Consider the following 17,779-nt stretch of genomic DNA (forward strand, 5'->3'; position numbering starts at 1 on the left):
AAAAAATAAATTAAATATTATTATATAAACGCAAATTACATAAGCAAGAAATCTATATATATATAATTAATAATGCTTAATTTCAAAAGTGTCCGGATTGCCGAATTGCCGGCTCGAGAGTTGTGGTTAATATATAAATATATATATATATATATATATAAAAGAGTAAATAGATATTTGAGTCGAATTTTGGGTTGACCCGCCCACAAATTTAAAACGGTTAAAAATAAAATTAAAAATATTATGTGTATATATCGAACTTGCAACCTAACAAAAAAATAAGTAAAACTTTTTAACTAACTAGACTAATAAGAATTTATATTTTAAATTCAACACCAACTATTGAATTAAATTATAAAGTCACATTTTTAACGTAATTTTTTTTCTTGAATTTTTATATCATTTTGCACGGGCTACATACTAATTTACTTAAAAATAAACATTATTAAAAAAGTACTTCGATTATAAAATAAATGTTTTATCAATTCTCGAAATTTATGTACTCCACCCATTAATCAAATTGTTTTATTATTTTTTAGGTTTTTATAAATATTATTCATTATTATAAATTTATCATATATATATATATATATAAATATTGAATAAAAACACAAATTAAATATATAAATAAATTATATATAAAACTAAATATATAAAATTAATCCATATATTTGACTAGTCTATAATTTGAAATGGGTACAACTTTATGACAAAATGGGTACAACACTTTGTGGGTAATAATAAAGTAAGCACGTACTTTGAAATTGTTATATATATATATATATATATATATATATATATATATAATTTCAATATTATTGATTATGGTTATTAAATTTGAAATTTATTTCATTAAATTAAAATACTATTAGATGGGTATACATCCCACTAATTAGATGTTGAATATAATTAGAAAATAAAATAAAAAGTCTTTAATCTATACCAAACTTTATCCATCATATCTAATATATATTCAAAGTCAATAACTATATTACTAGCTAGTGTGTTACCAAAGCAAGTAAACTCTTAATTTATGGTCAAATATTCAAACATCATCATCAAACCAATCACGTTTGTGAAGAAGAAACATAGGACATCTACATAATAATACTTCTATAAATATAGTACTTGGAAAAATCAAAAGTATCTATCTCTTCAATAATGGCTTCCAAAACCATTTCCTTTGTGTTATTGTCCCTCTTAACATTGAGCCAACTTATGCATCTTTCCTTGGGGCAGACCGTCAAAGCGGCATATTGGTTCCGAGCCAGTGAATTCCCTCTAGCTAGCATTGATTCCACGTTATTCACTCACCTATTCTGCGCTTTCGCAAATCTCGATTCCAACTCCAACCAACTTGTTATATTGCCTCCAGACCAAGATTCCTTCTCCAAGTTCACACAAACCATGAGACAAAAGAACCCTTCTGTCAAAACTTTGATCTCTATCGGCGGTGGAAGCGCCGACAAATCTGTTTACGCCTCCATGGCTAGCCAGGTTGGGAAGCGTAAGACATTCATTGATTCATCGATCAATTTGGCTAGGACTTATGGCTTTCACGGCCTTGATCTTGATTGGGAATACCCAACAGATAGCACTCAAATGACCAATTTCGGAACTCTAATTGATGAGTGGCGTGTAGCAGTTGCAGCCGAGGCTAGGAACTCGGGTAAAGAGGCTCTTCTTTTGACAGCAGCGGTCTCCTTTGGGCCGAAAGTTGACGGGTTGTTGAGCTATCCTTATTCCTCAATAACCAAAAGTTTAGACTGGATTAATGTTATGTCTTATGACTTTTATGACCCTAATCGTGCCAATGATAGAGCACAAACAAAAGAACATGCAGCTCTATATGACCCCGATAGTTCAATAAGTGGAAGAAATGGAATAAGGGATTGGATCCAAACCGCCGGGGTGAATTGGAATAAGATTGTTATCGGGATACCCTATTATGGGTATGGTTGGAAGCTTGTAAACCCTAATAACCACGGGCTTTTAGCCCCGGCAGATGGCCCGTTTAGGAGTGGCGATTCTTCAATTGGGTACAATCAGATCAAGGATTTTATCACACAAAACAGAGCATCTTCTGTTTATAATGCCACAATCGTCGCGGATTATACTTATGCGGGTACTACATGGATTGGTTACGACGGTACTCAAAGTGTTCAAGCCAAGGTCACTTATGCGAAGAGTAAAGCGTTGCGCGGTTACTTTGCGTGGCATGTTGGTGCGGATTACAACTGGGAGCTTTCCAAAACCGGTATTTTTCTTTCTTTCGATTCATTTATTTACTTCTCTTTTTCGATAAAGATTGAACTTTAAAATTAAGACTTACAAGTATTTCTCAAAATTTTGGCTGCAGCTTCACAAACATGGGGATGATGATGAATATCTGAAGGATAGACTCGAAGGGTAATAATAAATAAACAGCAGGAGCTAGCTCTTTCATTTCAAATAAAACTTTCAAACTGTTTATGATCTCAATTCATTATATTATAATAAGAAGATCTCATTTCATGGCAGATTATTATATATCGTAGTCTCACATCTCATTTCATTATGTTATAATAAGATATGGTCAAACAAACAAAAATTAAAGAATATTGGGATTGGAGTATTCTAAAATAGAATGAAAGGTGTCACGGGCTCAGTCTTTCCACTGACGATCCGTGCGGCACTAGTTATGATCTTCTCAAGAACGAGTAACTAGTCAGCCTTTCTCGACGCAACACTCGACGTTTAATAGAATTGACACAAGAATTCTAGAGAGAGAGAGTAAACTCTTACAAAGAATATTAATATTATCTCACTTGAATACTTGGTACTTTACAAAGGAATACCTCAAAGGTATTTATAGTGTTAATCTCAACTACTACATTAATTACTCAACTACCTCATTAATGGTGTACTAGCCAACCACCACAATAATGAGTTACTATCCAACTACCACCCTAATAACCACCACTACATTAAATGACTCACAAGGCATTCTAGCTTTCTAGAATGTTCTTTGGGTTGGGCCTTTATGAAAGATTAAGCCTCTTGGGTTAGGAAGACAAGTGGGCCGTGACATTCTCCCCCACTCATTTCGGCGACGTCCTCGTCGCATCCTCTTTGTAGGTCTCAATGATGTCTCCAAATGCGACAAAAGTTTTGAGCGATATGTTAACTTTCCAACCCGTTTCTTCTCTAAGAAAGGGCATTCGTATCGCCTCACAGACCCCTTATGAACTTTGGAAAATCGTCTCTCTTGATAGAGGAGAAGTTTTACTACCACTCGGTTTCCTCCGAACTCCAAGTGTCTTCTCTTCTTGTTTTTCCATTTCTTCATTCTCTTGGCGGTCTTGTCAATTTCGCACTTCCCTTTCTTGAAGAGCAACTCCTCCGATTGTCTCTTCAATCCCTCCAATTTGGGAGATTCAATGCGATAAATGATTGTCGCCGATGGTTTAGTACCATTGACTAACTCTTCTCTATGGTCCACCTCTCTCTCATGGTGAAGTTTCTTTGGAAAATCGGCGGGCATTACATCCTGAACTTTCTCTAGGACAGTTGTAATTTTCGGAGGTGTCTTCTCTTGGACCACAATTTTCTCATCTTCTTTCAAAGTAACAAAAGATGATGAATAGTCCTCCTTTACACCTTTTGAGAGTTGCATGGCAGAGAGGTGCATAGTTTCTCTCTTGCCTTCTCGTGTTAAATGTATTGTGCAAGTATTGCCTTGCTCTAGAATGTACATAGCATTAGCAGAAGGGAGTATAAATGCATTTACCTTGTCTAGGAACTCTATTCCAAGAACCATTTTGTAGTCGTCCATGTCAATAATGGAGAAATCAAGAAGGCCAGTCCACTCCCCCAAGTTGACTTTTACATTACGAGCAACTCCATAAGTTGCACTTGGTGCCGAGTTGACTGCTTTAAGCCACCCCTTTTCTTTGGTGTACCTAATCCCTAGTCTTTCCGCCTCTTTTACCTCTAGAAAGTTGTTGTTGGCTCCCGTATCCAACAAAGCTTTAACCATATGGCTTTTTACTTTTGTTTCCACGAATAATCGTCCTTTCTTCACGGTCTTTGGCCCTTCAAACTTTGCTTTAACGGCACTAAGGAGATTTAACGACCCCAATCGAGCTTCATTGTGAAGGCCTTCTTGCTCCTCCATTAAAGCGGATAGTTTGTTCTTCATAGGACACTCTCTTGCTTTATGCGGCCCTTCACAAAAGAAACATTTTATCAGGGGTCTCTCTCCACGTTTCTCGTCCCGATCTCCTCTACCATTGGGCTTCGTCCTCTTAGTTGGGTCTTCATTGCTGTAAAAATGGTCTCCACCATTTCCCCCCTCGTCATTCCTCTCATAAGTCGACTTTGGTTTCTCTTGTCTTCTCATTTCGACAAGAGATTCAGCAACAGCGATCGCGGTGTTTAGATCTTGGACACCACGCCGTTCCAACTCAAGCTTTGCCCACATTTGTAGACCATCTGTGAAAGCAAACAAGGCTTCGTCGTCTGAGTAGTTAGGGATCTCAAGGAGAGTAGCGATGAACTCCTTGACATACTCCTTGATACTCCCCCTTTGTGAGAGTCGCCGCAACTTGGCTCTTGCCTCTCGAATAGCATTTTCAGGATAAAACTGCCTCTTGAGTTCTTCCTTGAATTCGGTCCAAGTGTTAATAGAACACGTACCTCTTTCTATGTCGCTACTCCTTCGCCTCCACCACAACATTGCGGTGTCTTCTAAGTATGTCGTGGCAGTATCTATCTTCCTCGCCTCTTCTACCAGGCCGAGAGCTTTGAAGTACTGATCCAGACCCATAAAAAGTTATCAATCTCCTTCGCATTTCTCTCGCCTAAATACGCTTTAGGTCTTGGAACATCTATCCTTGACGGATTTGGGATTCCTACAGGCGCACGTCCGCACTCTTGCGCAACCGCCTTTTTGAGTAACGCCACATTCTCTTCAGTGGCTTGTAATTTAGATGACATTACCTCGAGTTTCTCGGTCAAGGTACTGATTTCGCCAAGTAGAGTCTGCTCCATGATCTGAGTTTGCTCTTGACATTTAGACAAGACCTCGTTCAAGGCACCTTGCATTCCTTCTCGGAGCTCGTCTCTCTCTTTCTCGAGCTCGGCAATGCGTTCCTCTAGGTCCCCGGCATTATCTTGTCCGTACGCCATAGTGAGTTCTACCTTCTCCAGCCTGGCGATAATGTCAACAATATCATCCCTTGATCTCTCTCTTTCTTTGGTAGCTTTGGATCCTCCCGTTTGAACTTTGCGGGAGATCCTACCATCTTCTCCGGTCCCGCGGGGAAGATTCTCTACTTCATCCACGACCTTTGAACTTTCATCCGATCTTTTCGTCATTTCCGCTCTGATACCAATTGTCACGGGCTCAGTCTTTCCACTGACGATCCGTGCGGCACTAGTTATGATCTTCTCAAGAACGAGTAACTAGTCAGCCTTTCTCGACGCAACACTCGACGTTTAATAGAATTGACACAAGAATTCTAGAGAGAGAGAGTAAACTCTTACAAAGAATATTAATATTATCTCACTTGAATACTTGGTACTTTACAAAGGAATACCTCAAAGGTATTTATAGTGTTAATCTCAACTACTACATTAATTACTCAACTACCTCATTAATGGTGTACTAGCCAACCACCACAATAATGAGTTACTATCCAACTACCACCCTAATAACCACCACTACATTAAATGACTCACAAGGCATTCTAGCTTTCTAGAATGTTCTTTGGGTTGGGCCTTTATGAAAGATTAAGCCTCTTGGGTTAGGAAGACAAGTGGGCCGTGACAAAGGACATGGGTTATGCTAGTATCTTATATTCAAAATATAATATCTTATCGAAATTATTTCTAAATCCTATATATCAGTATGTCATAGGTAAAATAAAATCCAACAAAATTTTAAAAATCAGAAGAAAATATTCAACTACTTAAAAACACTTTTTGTCTAGCAAAATATACTACTTGAAGACATACTCTCTAAAATTCTATCAGAAAATTAATTACTTTTGTTGTTAATAATTGAGATTGAAATTTTTATAAGAAATTCTTGTGAAATCGCCCGCAAAAACCTTTTTTAGAATGATAAATTTTCAATCTGAAAAAAGTAATAAAAAAAAAGGAAAAATTCAATATAAGGCTATATATTAAGAATATTTTCATTATAGATAATTAAGAAAAAAAAACTATTCTAAAAAAACATATATGTTTAATATGTAGAGCCAATTCCAATAGACGGTCCCATTGGCGGGCATCCAGTAGGAATTGAACCTACGAATTCGCCAATTATGAGTTAGGCGCTTTAACCATTCAGCCATGGATGCTTAGCGGGGATCCTCGTACATGGTGAATAACCAAATTTCAATTGAAATCAAATCTTTCGGATAAATCAATGCAATTTAGAAGAAATCAATGACAAACTAATCCTTTATATTGGAATGGGTAAAGAGTCAAATGTTTTGGTAATTCCTCATGAGGGGATGAATCAAGAGAATTCTGAATCAAAGCTCTGGATTTTTGTTCATCCCTCGCCGTAATAATATCTCGCGGTTTGCAACGATAACTCGGTATATCGGCTGCATTAATCGAGAATACACGACAGAAGGTATTGTTTTCTTTTTAAACCTCACCTTCAAGAAGCGTAGACTTTTTTTTTCAAAAATGTATTTTTATCCTGAATCATGTGTCTTTCTCGTAAGACTGAGAAAATAATCAAATCGCACCATCTCTGTAATAGGTAAATGCCTCTTTTTCTACTGAAGTTGTCGGAATTATTCGTAATAAGATATTGGCTACAATTGAAAAGGTCTTATCAATAAAATTTTCATTTATCCGTGATCTAGGCATATGTAGCAATCCATTATATAATTCTTCTCATTATCTTTTTTTTTCAATTGCTCTGGATTCATGTATTCCAATATGGAATAGAATACCATATGTTTTGGGGGAGCACATACACAAATGAAATGAGTTTCTTGAACGACCCAAAATAAAAAAACTTTCACTTCCCCATGGAATACTTTTCCAGATTAAACTATCTCTCTTTCTTAATCTTATTTTGTATAACCTGAATGAAATTACGAATTTTTATTAGAAAATTCTATTATTTCATTCAAATTGCACACTGAGCTCTTGATATATGTGTTACATTATGAATAATGTAAGCAAAGAGGATAGAAAAAAAATGAATCAAAGATCTTACCCAAGGGAATTCTTTTTTTAGGGTAACTTCGAAGAAAGAACAAACTGTAAATTAATGTATATGAGGAACTACTAAACTCAATCACTTGTTGCCGTTACTCTTCAGTTTTCTGTTGAGGTCTATCATGTAGAGGTACTCAAATTGGATCAGTGATCAATTTCTAGGTTTCGTCGTAAACCTAATTGGTTACTTCCAATTACGTAAATCAATAGTTCAAACCGCACTCAAAGGTAGGGCATTTCCCATTTTTATAGGAACTTTTGTACCAGAAACAATGGTATCTCCAATTATAGCCCCTCTGGGATGTAAAATATATCTCTTCTCACCATCCCCATAGTGTATGAGACAAATGTATGCATTTCGATTAGGGATATATTTAAGTTTTTTAATTAAAATAATTTAAAATATTATATTTTAAATTTAAATTCTAAATAATTTAAATTTAATATTTATAAAAACGTCGCTAATAAGTATGTGCATTTTAACTCGACGCCAAGTAATCCGCCAGTAATTAACTTTTTTGGCCAGCGAATAACCTTTTAATGTTTTCATGTGCGTCGCTACTCTTTTTAGCAACGCTTTTGATTATAATGAGTGCACCAAGAGGAATGGGGGAGTGATTGACACCGGGGCTCCTCTAAGCGTTCCAGTTGGTGGGGCGACTCTCGGACGAATTTTCAACGTGCTAGGAGAGCCTATTGATAATTTAGGTCCTATAGATACTAGCACAACATCGCCTATTCATAAATCTGCGCCCGCCTATATACAGTTAGATAAAAAAAATTATTTATTTTTGAAACAGGAATTAAAGTAGTAGATCTTTCAGCCACGTATCGCCGTGGAAGAAAAATCGGATTATTTAAGGGAGCCTGGAGTGGGTAAAACAGTACTTATTATGGAATTGATTAACAATATTGCCAAACTGATTTATACCGAACGATTTTCCACAAAGTGGTGACGAAATTGATAACTTGTACAAATCTTTTCATTTTCCAAGTCGATTCTTTCTACTTCTGGTATAATGACAGACCGAGAGAGGCTTGCTTACAAGGAATCGGCGGAGAAATTTTGGGTTATATATAATAATCTTCTTATATCCGAATTGGATATGAAACTTCTTACTTGTGAAAAATAAAAATAAAAAATAAAAAAATAAGGGATTGTCTAATTTAGTAAGCTCTAAGTTAAACTGAGCTTAAACCTTTTATGAATAGTTAAAATATATATATATATATATATGGGTGTCTCAAATTTTGATTCTTAAATAATAAAATATAAAAATAATAATAATAATAATAACAGAAAGTAAAAAAAAAATATAGATCTGTCAAGGGTTGTCTATGAAAATGTTAAGGAATGACCTTGTCTTGCAAAATTTTAAAAATTATTATATATATAATTAAAAAAAAAAACCACAAAGTCATGCCTTGATAAAAAAAAATAAGATAGAAAATTTTTTCTACCTTCTTAAGTTAAAAAAAATAGTAATAATAATTAGGAAAAAACAAAAGTCATAAATATATATACCAAACATTATCCATCTACTATATTGAAAGCCATCAATTATTAATTAGCTGGTGTGTGACGAAAGCAAGCAAAATCTTTATGGTCAATATTCAAACAATATCATCATCAGAAAATCACGTGTTTGAAAACAAAGAAAGATACATCATACGTTAAACATGGACATACATTTTTTTCTTTTTAAATAAAAATTTTGTTTATAAATATGAGATAGGTTACAAGTTACAACCAAACAACAAGAAAAGCAATATAATTTGTTTCTTTTTTACCTAATTATGGTGTGATTAGCATAATTCTATAATAATGTCGACTCCCTTTAGATCAAAAGGTTAACAACAATATGTATAGGTTCTTGTACTGGATAAAAAATCGAAACATGGGTGTTCCGTTTGCACTAACGGTTCTGAGGATGGGTGGTCCTAAGAAAAAAATATTTTCTTATATTTGTGTAGTTTAGTAGTTATATTTTATTAATATAATTTAGTTGGTTAAATGGTAAGTTAACCTATATTTTGTTTTTTTTGTTGTTGATATAATTTTTTTATTTTTCTGATTTTAAATGCCGCATAGACGTCGCCTAACGGGAAATTGGACGAAATGACCCTAAAAATAGGGGAAATAGGGACTTCGCGTTTCGCGAAGTGAGACGTTGTGAAAAGTCCAGAATACCCTTACTATATAATAAAATTCGGCCATCTTTTTTTCATTTCTTTTCTTCCCTTCTCTTTCTTCCCTTCCGCTTTTCTCCTCCTTCTCTCTAATCTCGCCGGCGACGGAGTTCAACGGCGGCACTCAATGAGCTCCACGACGAGCACAAGCACTGTAACAATTGGTAAGTTTATGTATTTCAAGTTTATTGTTGTTCATTTATGCATTTTCGAATCACTGTGTTGTTTAGGGTTTCATCTGATGATACTTCCCGTTTCGCTAAGTACTTCCCGTTTCGCTAAGTACTTCCCGTTTCGTTAAGTACTTCCCGTTTCGCGAAGGGTTTCCATTTCACAGTATTAATTATCCCGTTTCCAATTTTTCTTGCAGCCGAAGTTTTCGTTTTCTATAATGGAGAGTGGAAAGTTGATGCTAATGGAATATGGTTTTTTGATGCCTCTTCAATCAAAACATTGGATTTACCCCAAAGTACTCGTTATGCTGAATTAATTGATAAACTCCATGAAAGACTTCAAGTGCAGAAATCTACCTATGATTTAGTGCTGCAAGTGAAGTATGATATTCCGAATATCACAAATCCTAAACCCGTTTTTATTGAAGATGATGAGGATCTGAACATATATTTATCACGCTTGATTTTGGGTAGAACTGTGTCACCATTGTGTGTGTCTGTAGTAGAGAAGTCACAATTTACTAAAGAAAAGATACCACTACTTACCTACCCAACTCAAGAAAGTATTCTCCCACAATTTACTCAGAAAATTGTACCAGAAGTTTTACCCTCGGAGGTCTTTGTTGAAAGTAATGAAGCCGGAGATAACTCTTTGCCTCACATCCCACTTACTCAGGACTTGCATGCATCGATACCTACACCACATAGTGCGAGAAGAGCATCAACGGGTACACCTACTAGTGCAAGAAGATCATCATTGGGTACACCATGTAGTGCAAGAAGATCATCATTTGGTACACCATCGACAGACATATCACCGACAGACATATCACCGACAGACATATCACTGACAGACATATCACCGACAGACATATCACCGACAGACCCCTCATTTGCGTTGGCGTTAACTACTGAAACTGTATTGGAAGTCGGTGCCTTGTTTGAAAATAAAAAAGAACTACAACTGATGCTATATAAATATGCGATGGCTAATCATTTTGAATTCAAGGTGGAGAAGTCAAGAAAACATCTTTGGTATGTGAAATGTTTGGATGAGAAATGCAAGTGGAGATTGCGTGCCGTGAAAGGTAAATTATCTGAGATGTTTGAGATCCGGAAATTCGACCAACAACACTCATGCTCAGTTCTATCTAGGCTAGAGAAAAAAATACAAACACCAGCATGGGTTATTGGGCAGTGCGTGAAGAGTAAGTATATGGACCATCACCATAATCACTTGCCTAAGAAAATAATTGAAGACATGCAAGCAACTTATGGGGTAAATTTGACTTATAATAAGGCTTGGAGGGCTAGGGAAATGGCATTAGTGGCGGTGCGAGGAACGGTTGAGGATTCATATGAAAAATTACCCTCATACCTATACATGTTGGAGAAGCATAATCCTGGTACCATAACAGACATCCAAACAGACGAGGTCGGGCACTTCAAGTATATGTTCATGTCCCTAGGCCTCTCTATTAGGGATTTCAAAGCATTTTGTCGTCCCGTATTGTGTGTTGATGCCAGTTTTCTTAAGCACAAGGTGGGAGGTCAACTATTGGTGGCTATTGCATTAGATGCTAATGAACAATTATATCCTGTCGCATTCGGAGTTTTTGATTCAGAGAATAATAACTCTTGGACTTATTTTATGCAAAAATTGAGAGAAGCAATTAGATTAGTTGATGATCTCGTCTTCGTATCCGATAGACACCCAAGCATCGCCAATGCCTTATGTGTTGTTTTTCCAGAAGCATACCACGGTGCGTGCACATATCACATAAAGATGAATATCAACGCGAAATTCAAAACTGATAATTGTCATATGGAGTTTGATATGGCTTCTCGTGCGTACACCGTCCACGAATTCAATCGTTTTTTTGACAAGATAAGGGTTAAAGATAATAGGATTGCTGCCTATTTGGAAGAAATTGGATTTCAAAGATGGAGTAGAGCATTTTTCCCCGGTAAGCGATACAATCAACTAACAAGCAATTATGCTGAGAGTTTTAATAGTCAGAGCAGGGAAGCCAGAAAGTACCCTATTTCCTCAATGGCCGAGTATTTAAGATTGACAATACAATGTTGGTTTAATGAGAGAAGAGAAAGAGTGTCCAACCACCAAGAAGTGTTATCTCCAACATATGAAAAGTGGTTACGTGAGGGATTCGAGAAGGCTAGATTCTATACAGTATCATCGCTTAACCGATTCGAGTTTTATGTGCATGACAATGAGTCTCATTTTAAAGTCAATTTGAAAGACATGAACTGCACTTGTAGGGTATTTGAAGTTTCTGGTCTTCCTTGTACTCATGCAATGGTTGCTGCCCGTCACCGCAATTTGGTTTGTTATGACTTTTGTTCAAGGTATTATTCAGCTCACATGTTCAATCTATTTAACCAATTGTTTAATCGTTTTATTTTCCATTCTTACAGATATTACACAACTGAATCTTGGATGAATGCATATGCGGAGACATGTTACCCTGTTGGTGATGAAGACGATTGGGATATTCCCGAAATGATCAAGGAACGCGTATGTCTAAAACCACCTGTCAAGGTTAAGAAAGGGCGCCCACAAACAAAGCGTAGGTCATCTCAAGGTGAGGTACGTAAGGCTCCGAGACGATGCAGCTCATGTGGTGGACTAGGACATAATAGGGCCACATGCAAAGCAGTCATGCCTGCTCCATCTACTGCAAAAACATCATCATCTAAGCATCATGACTCATCTTCTCAACAGCACGAGCTCAGTTATATCCTCCACCTTCTCACTCTCCTCCTCCACCTTCCCATCCTTCATCTTCATGTCATTCGTCTTCATCTCCTCCACATTCCCTTCCTGCAAAAATAAAACAACAGTGTGGTCAGTTAAGAACAACAAAAGATAAGTACTTAACGAAGCGTTAAGTACTTAACGAAGCGTTAAGTACTTAACGAAGCGTTAAGTGCTTAACGAAGCGTTAAGTGCTTAGCGAAGCGTTAAGTGCTTAGCGAAGTGTTAAGTACTTAGCGAAGCGTTAAGTACTTAGCGAAGCGTTAAGTACTTAACGAAGCGATAAGTATCTTCATCTTACCTCAGTCTTGGCCTTCTTTTCCAATTTGCTCTTCTTCTTCTTCCTCTCCTCCTCCATACTATCTAATTTGACAATTAACGTGGCCATCATTTGGTTGGATTTGGCTAATAACTGTTCGCACATACTAACAACCAACTTTTTCATATAAGCCTTGTGATTTGTTTGAGTTTCTTCGTAAGCTGTTTTCATCTCTTTGAGCTCCTCCTTCACCTCTTTGATGAGCTCCTCCTTCAGCGCTTTTACCTCCTCTTTCAGCTCTTCACATTTACATCCAACAGAAGATGTTGGAGGTAATCCAGGAGTAGTAGCGGATGGGGGGCTAGGAATATTGGCAGGACTAGATTCATAAGCAAGCTTCCTCTTCAGGTTTACTACTTCTTTGAGATTAAGCGCAGCCTTTCTCTTCCGGGTGTTTGGTTTGGAAGTAGGTTCTTCATGTTCATCCTCAGGTTCACTTCCCTCTTCTTCATCATCATAATCCTCCTTCACTAACTTCCCTTCTGTAAATCCCTCAAAAAATTCATCAGTTGACTCATCTATTTGTTCAAAGTCCTCACCACTGTATAACCTCTTCTCCATGGAGGACTCTTCCATCTCAGTCAGATCCGTTGTCTCCAGGGCAGACTTTATCTCGATCAAGGTGTTCTTCCTGTTGGAATGATAGACTAACAACCTTGGGCGTAGAGGATCATTAAGCTCATTCTTTCTAGCAAATTTAGGAACAAAACCTTTGATGACCTCGTATGTCCACACTTGAAATGCCAGTGCAAACCCATAAATGTTATAAGCAAAAGGAGCATAAGGATCAGTACTCTTTTTCTTCTTCTTATAATATTTGTGACTGAGATGTCTCATGTTCTTGTTCAAACCCTTGAGGGTGGCTCTAAAGGTCACCTTCCCCCAAGGAAATCGGAGGAAACTTTCCTCGTCTTCGACCATGTGGAGGATTTTGGCAAATACCACCCTCCTTGGGTCAAATGAAAATAGGTACTGGCAAATCAAGCATACCAGCCCCATCTTCCAGGCATCTTCCTTATCTCTACATTTCAAAAAAGCAGTCTCCAAGTCTTGCATTACTACACTCGTCTTCCCTTTAAAATATTTTACCAACAGAGGTGGACAACCTCGGCATTCTTCTTCGTTCACCTCAGGAAACCTTCCGAAGTTTAGGCCCGTCACCAAGGCGTACTCTTTCATACCAAACACAAGTTCTTGCCCATTGATATTGAAAGTAATCTCCTTGGAGGTTGAGGTTACCCTCCTAAGCAACATGTGATGTACAATAGTTCCTGAGAACTGCAACACTGGCGCAGAGACTATATATCGGAATTGGGTATTGTACACCTTCTCCACAAGATCCATTTCCTCAAACTTCATAACAATCTTCTTCAGGCAGAGGGCGCTTTTCCAAGAAATCCGTCCAGGGAAATCAGGAACGGTGGTTTCTGCCATCTACAAAAGGAACAACAACAAAAATGTAAGATCATATACATAGACCACATCAAACGTTAAGTACTTAACGAAGCGTTAAGTACTTAACGAAGCGTTAAATACTTAACGAAGCGTTAAGTACTTAACGAAGCGTTAAGTACTTAACGAAGCGTTAAGTACTTAACGAAGCGTTAAGTACTTAACGAAGCGTTAAGTACTTAGCGAAGCGTTAAGTAATTCGCGAATCCCTAAACCAGAAACAATAACCAACAACCAGAAACAAACATGCAAATATAATGCAATAATCAATAACCAGAAACAAACATTAAACGCTAAACCTAACCAAATAAACTGAAACAGCCAAAACCCTAAAACTAAACATGCAAATATGAAAACTCATAACCAAAAAAAGACATGCAACAACCAAAATAAAACTAACCTGAGATTTATGGGGAATCAATGATAGAGAGGGAGGACACGAGGGGGACGGGAAGATCGGCCTTGTCAATGTCTTCTTCAGTGAGACGGTTGTAGAGAGAGAGGAATCGAGAGGATAGAAGAGGGAAAATGGAAGAAATGAATGTCCAAATGTTTTATTTTTTAAAATATATGGTACGGCGCGTGCATATACGCGCGCCTCTTCGTCTTCCTACGCGCGCGTGCAGAAGCGTTAAGTACTTAACGAAACGTTAAGTACTTAACGCTTCGCTAAGTACATAACGCTTCGTTAAGTACTTAACGCTTCGTTAAGTAACTAGCAGAAACGATATCATCTGCAAATATCATCACAGCCAAAAGAACAATCAATAAGATGAACAAACTAATAAACCAATATGAACAAATATGAACATATATGAACAAATATAACCCAATATGAACAAATATGATTCAATATGAACCAATATTAACCAATATCACCAAAAAGAACATATTTAGGGTTAGGGTTTCATTAAGAAATACAAATAAGAACATAAATCTGTTATATAAACATAGATTCGGGGATTAGGTTTCTTATCTTGTAGATTTAGTTCATAGTAGTCGCCGTCGCCGTCGCCGGAGTTTACGCCGCCGGCGACAAACTCAGGAGGAAAGAAAGCATGAGAGAGAAAGAAAATGAGAGAAATGAAAAAATTTGAGTATATATATCAATACTGTTTCACTTCGCGTTACGCGAAAAGGGTAAATTCGTCAAAAAAAAAATAAGTGGTTATCAGATCAAAAATTATTAAACATTACCACGGATGCAAATAGGCCTATTTGTAGGGTCATTTCGTCCAATTTCCCCGCCTAACTGGTCCTACCTTAACTGTTTTGATGGACTCACAAGACAAAAATTACCGCGTTCAAATTGGAGCGGTAAGATCTTCCACTTACATTAAAGTTGTATAAAGAGGAGATTGAGATAGGGTGGAGTTTCAATATAATTATTTTTATTTTATTTTTATTTTATTTTTATAAGGAGTTATATCTAATTGATTCAAATAAGAAGTTATATATGAAATATTAATTTATAAATAATATAGAATAATATTTAAAAAATAAATAAAAATAACTAAAATCTTGATATTAAATTTATAAAAAAGAATATAAAATTTTAAAGTTTAATATCCAACCATCTTAAACTTATATTTTTAGGGTGAAAATTACGAACTCGTTTGAGTTCTGAGTAAGGAATTAGCAAGTCTAACAAACTAATAATGCGGTATTGCAAAAAAATCTTACCAAATATTTGGAACGACGGTGTAATTTGTCATTATCTGTAAATTAATAAACAACGTTAAAAATTTTATGTCATGTGATAACTAATCATCTACATATATTATCAAAATAATAATACAAATCAAGAGACAAAGAGAGCATCAAAATGAAATATCAATTTCAATGAACAAAAGAAAACTTCAAATCTGACAATTTTATCAACAGCAATAAACCACACACCAAAAACTAGAAGTATAATTCCAATTTTAAAAATTTGGGACAAAAAATTTAATTAATTCAACTAAAGAGGTGATTGGATTGAACAAAATACAATGCATTAAAAAAAAAGTGAAAAACAAAATCAATTTTTACCTGTTCATAAGACTTTTGAGAGTGAGGAAGAAAAAATAGTATTAAATCTTATCTAGAATGATGAGTCATGCACATATGTTACTACTATATAAATATATTTGGAAAACCAGAGAAAACAAAAACAAATATCTATCTTTTCAACAATGGCTTCCAAAACCATAATTTCCCTTGTCCTGACCCTCTTAACATTGAGCCAACTGATGCATCTTTCCTTTGGGCAGACTGTCAAAGCAGCATACTGGTTCCGAGCCAGTGAATTCCCTCTATCCAGTATTGATTCAACGTTCTTCACTCACTTATTCTGCGCTTTCGCCAATCTTGATTCCAACTCCAACCAACTTATTATATTCCCACAAGACCAAGATTCCTTCTCCAAGTTCACAAAAACTGTTCAGCAAAGGAACCCTTCTGTCAAAAGTTTGATCTCTATTGGGGGTGGAAATGCTGACAAATCTGCTTATGCTTCCATGGCTAGCCAGGCTAGGAAGCGTAAGACATTCATTGATTCATCGATCAATTTGGCTAGGACTTATGGCTTTCATGGCCTTGATCTTGATTGGGAATACCCAACAGATAGCGCTCAAATGACCAATTTCGGAATCCTCATTGATGAGTGGCGTGTAGCAGTTGCAGCCGAGGCTAGGAACTCCGGTAGAGAGGCTCTGCTTTTGACAGCAGCAGTCTCCTTTGGACCGAAAGTGGACGGATGGTTGAGCTATCCTTATTCCTCAATAACCAAAAGTTTAGACTGGATTAATGTTATGTCTTATGACTTTTATGATCCTAAACGGGCCAATGACAGAGCACAAACACGCGAACATGCTGCTCTATATGACCCTGATAGTTCAATAAGTGGAAGAAATGGAATAAGGGATTGGATCCAATCAGCTGGGGTGAATTGGAATAAGATTGTTATCGGTATACCCTATTATGGGTATGGTTGGAAGCTTGTAAACCCTAATATTCACGGGCTTTTAGCCCCGGCAGATGGTCCGTTTAGGAGTGGCGAATCTTCAATTGGGTACAACCAGATCAGGGATTTTATCACACAAAACAGAGCATCCTCTGTTTATAATGCCACAATCGTTGCGGATTATAGTTATGCTGGTACCACATGGATTGGTTACGACGGTACTCAAAGTGTCCAAGCCAAGGTCGCTTATGCTAAGAGTAAAGCATTGCGCGGTTACTTTGCGTGGCACGTAGGTGCGGATTACAACTGGGAGCTTTCCAAAACCGGTATTTTTCTTCTTTCTCGATGGATTTATTCACATCGCCTTTTTTAAAACTTGAAACTAAAAACTTACAAGTGTTTCTTAACATTTTTTGCTGCAGCTTCACAAACATTCAGAAACATGGGGAATGGAGATGATGATGGAATATATGATGAAGGAAGTGTAATAAATAAACTGCACAAGCTCTTCAATTTCAAATAAAAGTGTTTCCCATAATATGTATAACATTGAATAATAAATTATGATGTAAAATCATAATCTCAATAAAAATTGTCAAAATAAAAAGTATCACTATGAAAGTTTTTTTTTTTTGACAAATATTGAAAACATGCTACATTTGGCCAAATAGGTTTATTATTCCATTTTTTTTTTGCAAAAG

General features: G+C 36.5%; 2 protein-coding genes across 2 annotated transcripts; both read left to right on the forward strand.

The window, feature by feature from the left end:
* Positions 1-1,139: 1,139 nt before the first annotated feature.
* Positions 1,140-2,505, forward strand: LOC124911929 (class V chitinase-like). The gene is made up of 2 exons (XM_047452467.1): positions 1,140-2,257; positions 2,360-2,505. Exons 1-2 carry the CDS (start codon positions 1,162-1,164, stop codon positions 2,377-2,379), a joined length of 1,116 nt encoding a protein of 371 aa, XP_047308423.1. The 5' UTR covers positions 1,140-1,161; the 3' UTR covers positions 2,380-2,505.
* A 13,793-nt stretch (positions 2,506-16,298) lies between these two features.
* On the forward strand, positions 16,299-17,670 carry LOC124911115 (class V chitinase-like). Its single transcript, XM_047451559.1, has 2 exons — positions 16,299-17,404; positions 17,501-17,670. The coding sequence occupies exons 1-2, from the start codon at positions 16,309-16,311 to the stop codon at positions 17,599-17,601; spliced, it is 1,197 nt and encodes a 398-aa protein (XP_047307515.1). The 5' UTR covers positions 16,299-16,308; the 3' UTR covers positions 17,602-17,670.
* Positions 17,671-17,779: the final 109 nt, after the last annotated feature.

The sequence above is a fragment of the Impatiens glandulifera genome, chromosome 8 (genome assembly GCF_907164915.1).
Source record: "Impatiens glandulifera chromosome 8, dImpGla2.1, whole genome shotgun sequence".
NCBI lineage: Eukaryota > Viridiplantae > Streptophyta > Magnoliopsida > Ericales > Balsaminaceae > Impatiens > Impatiens glandulifera.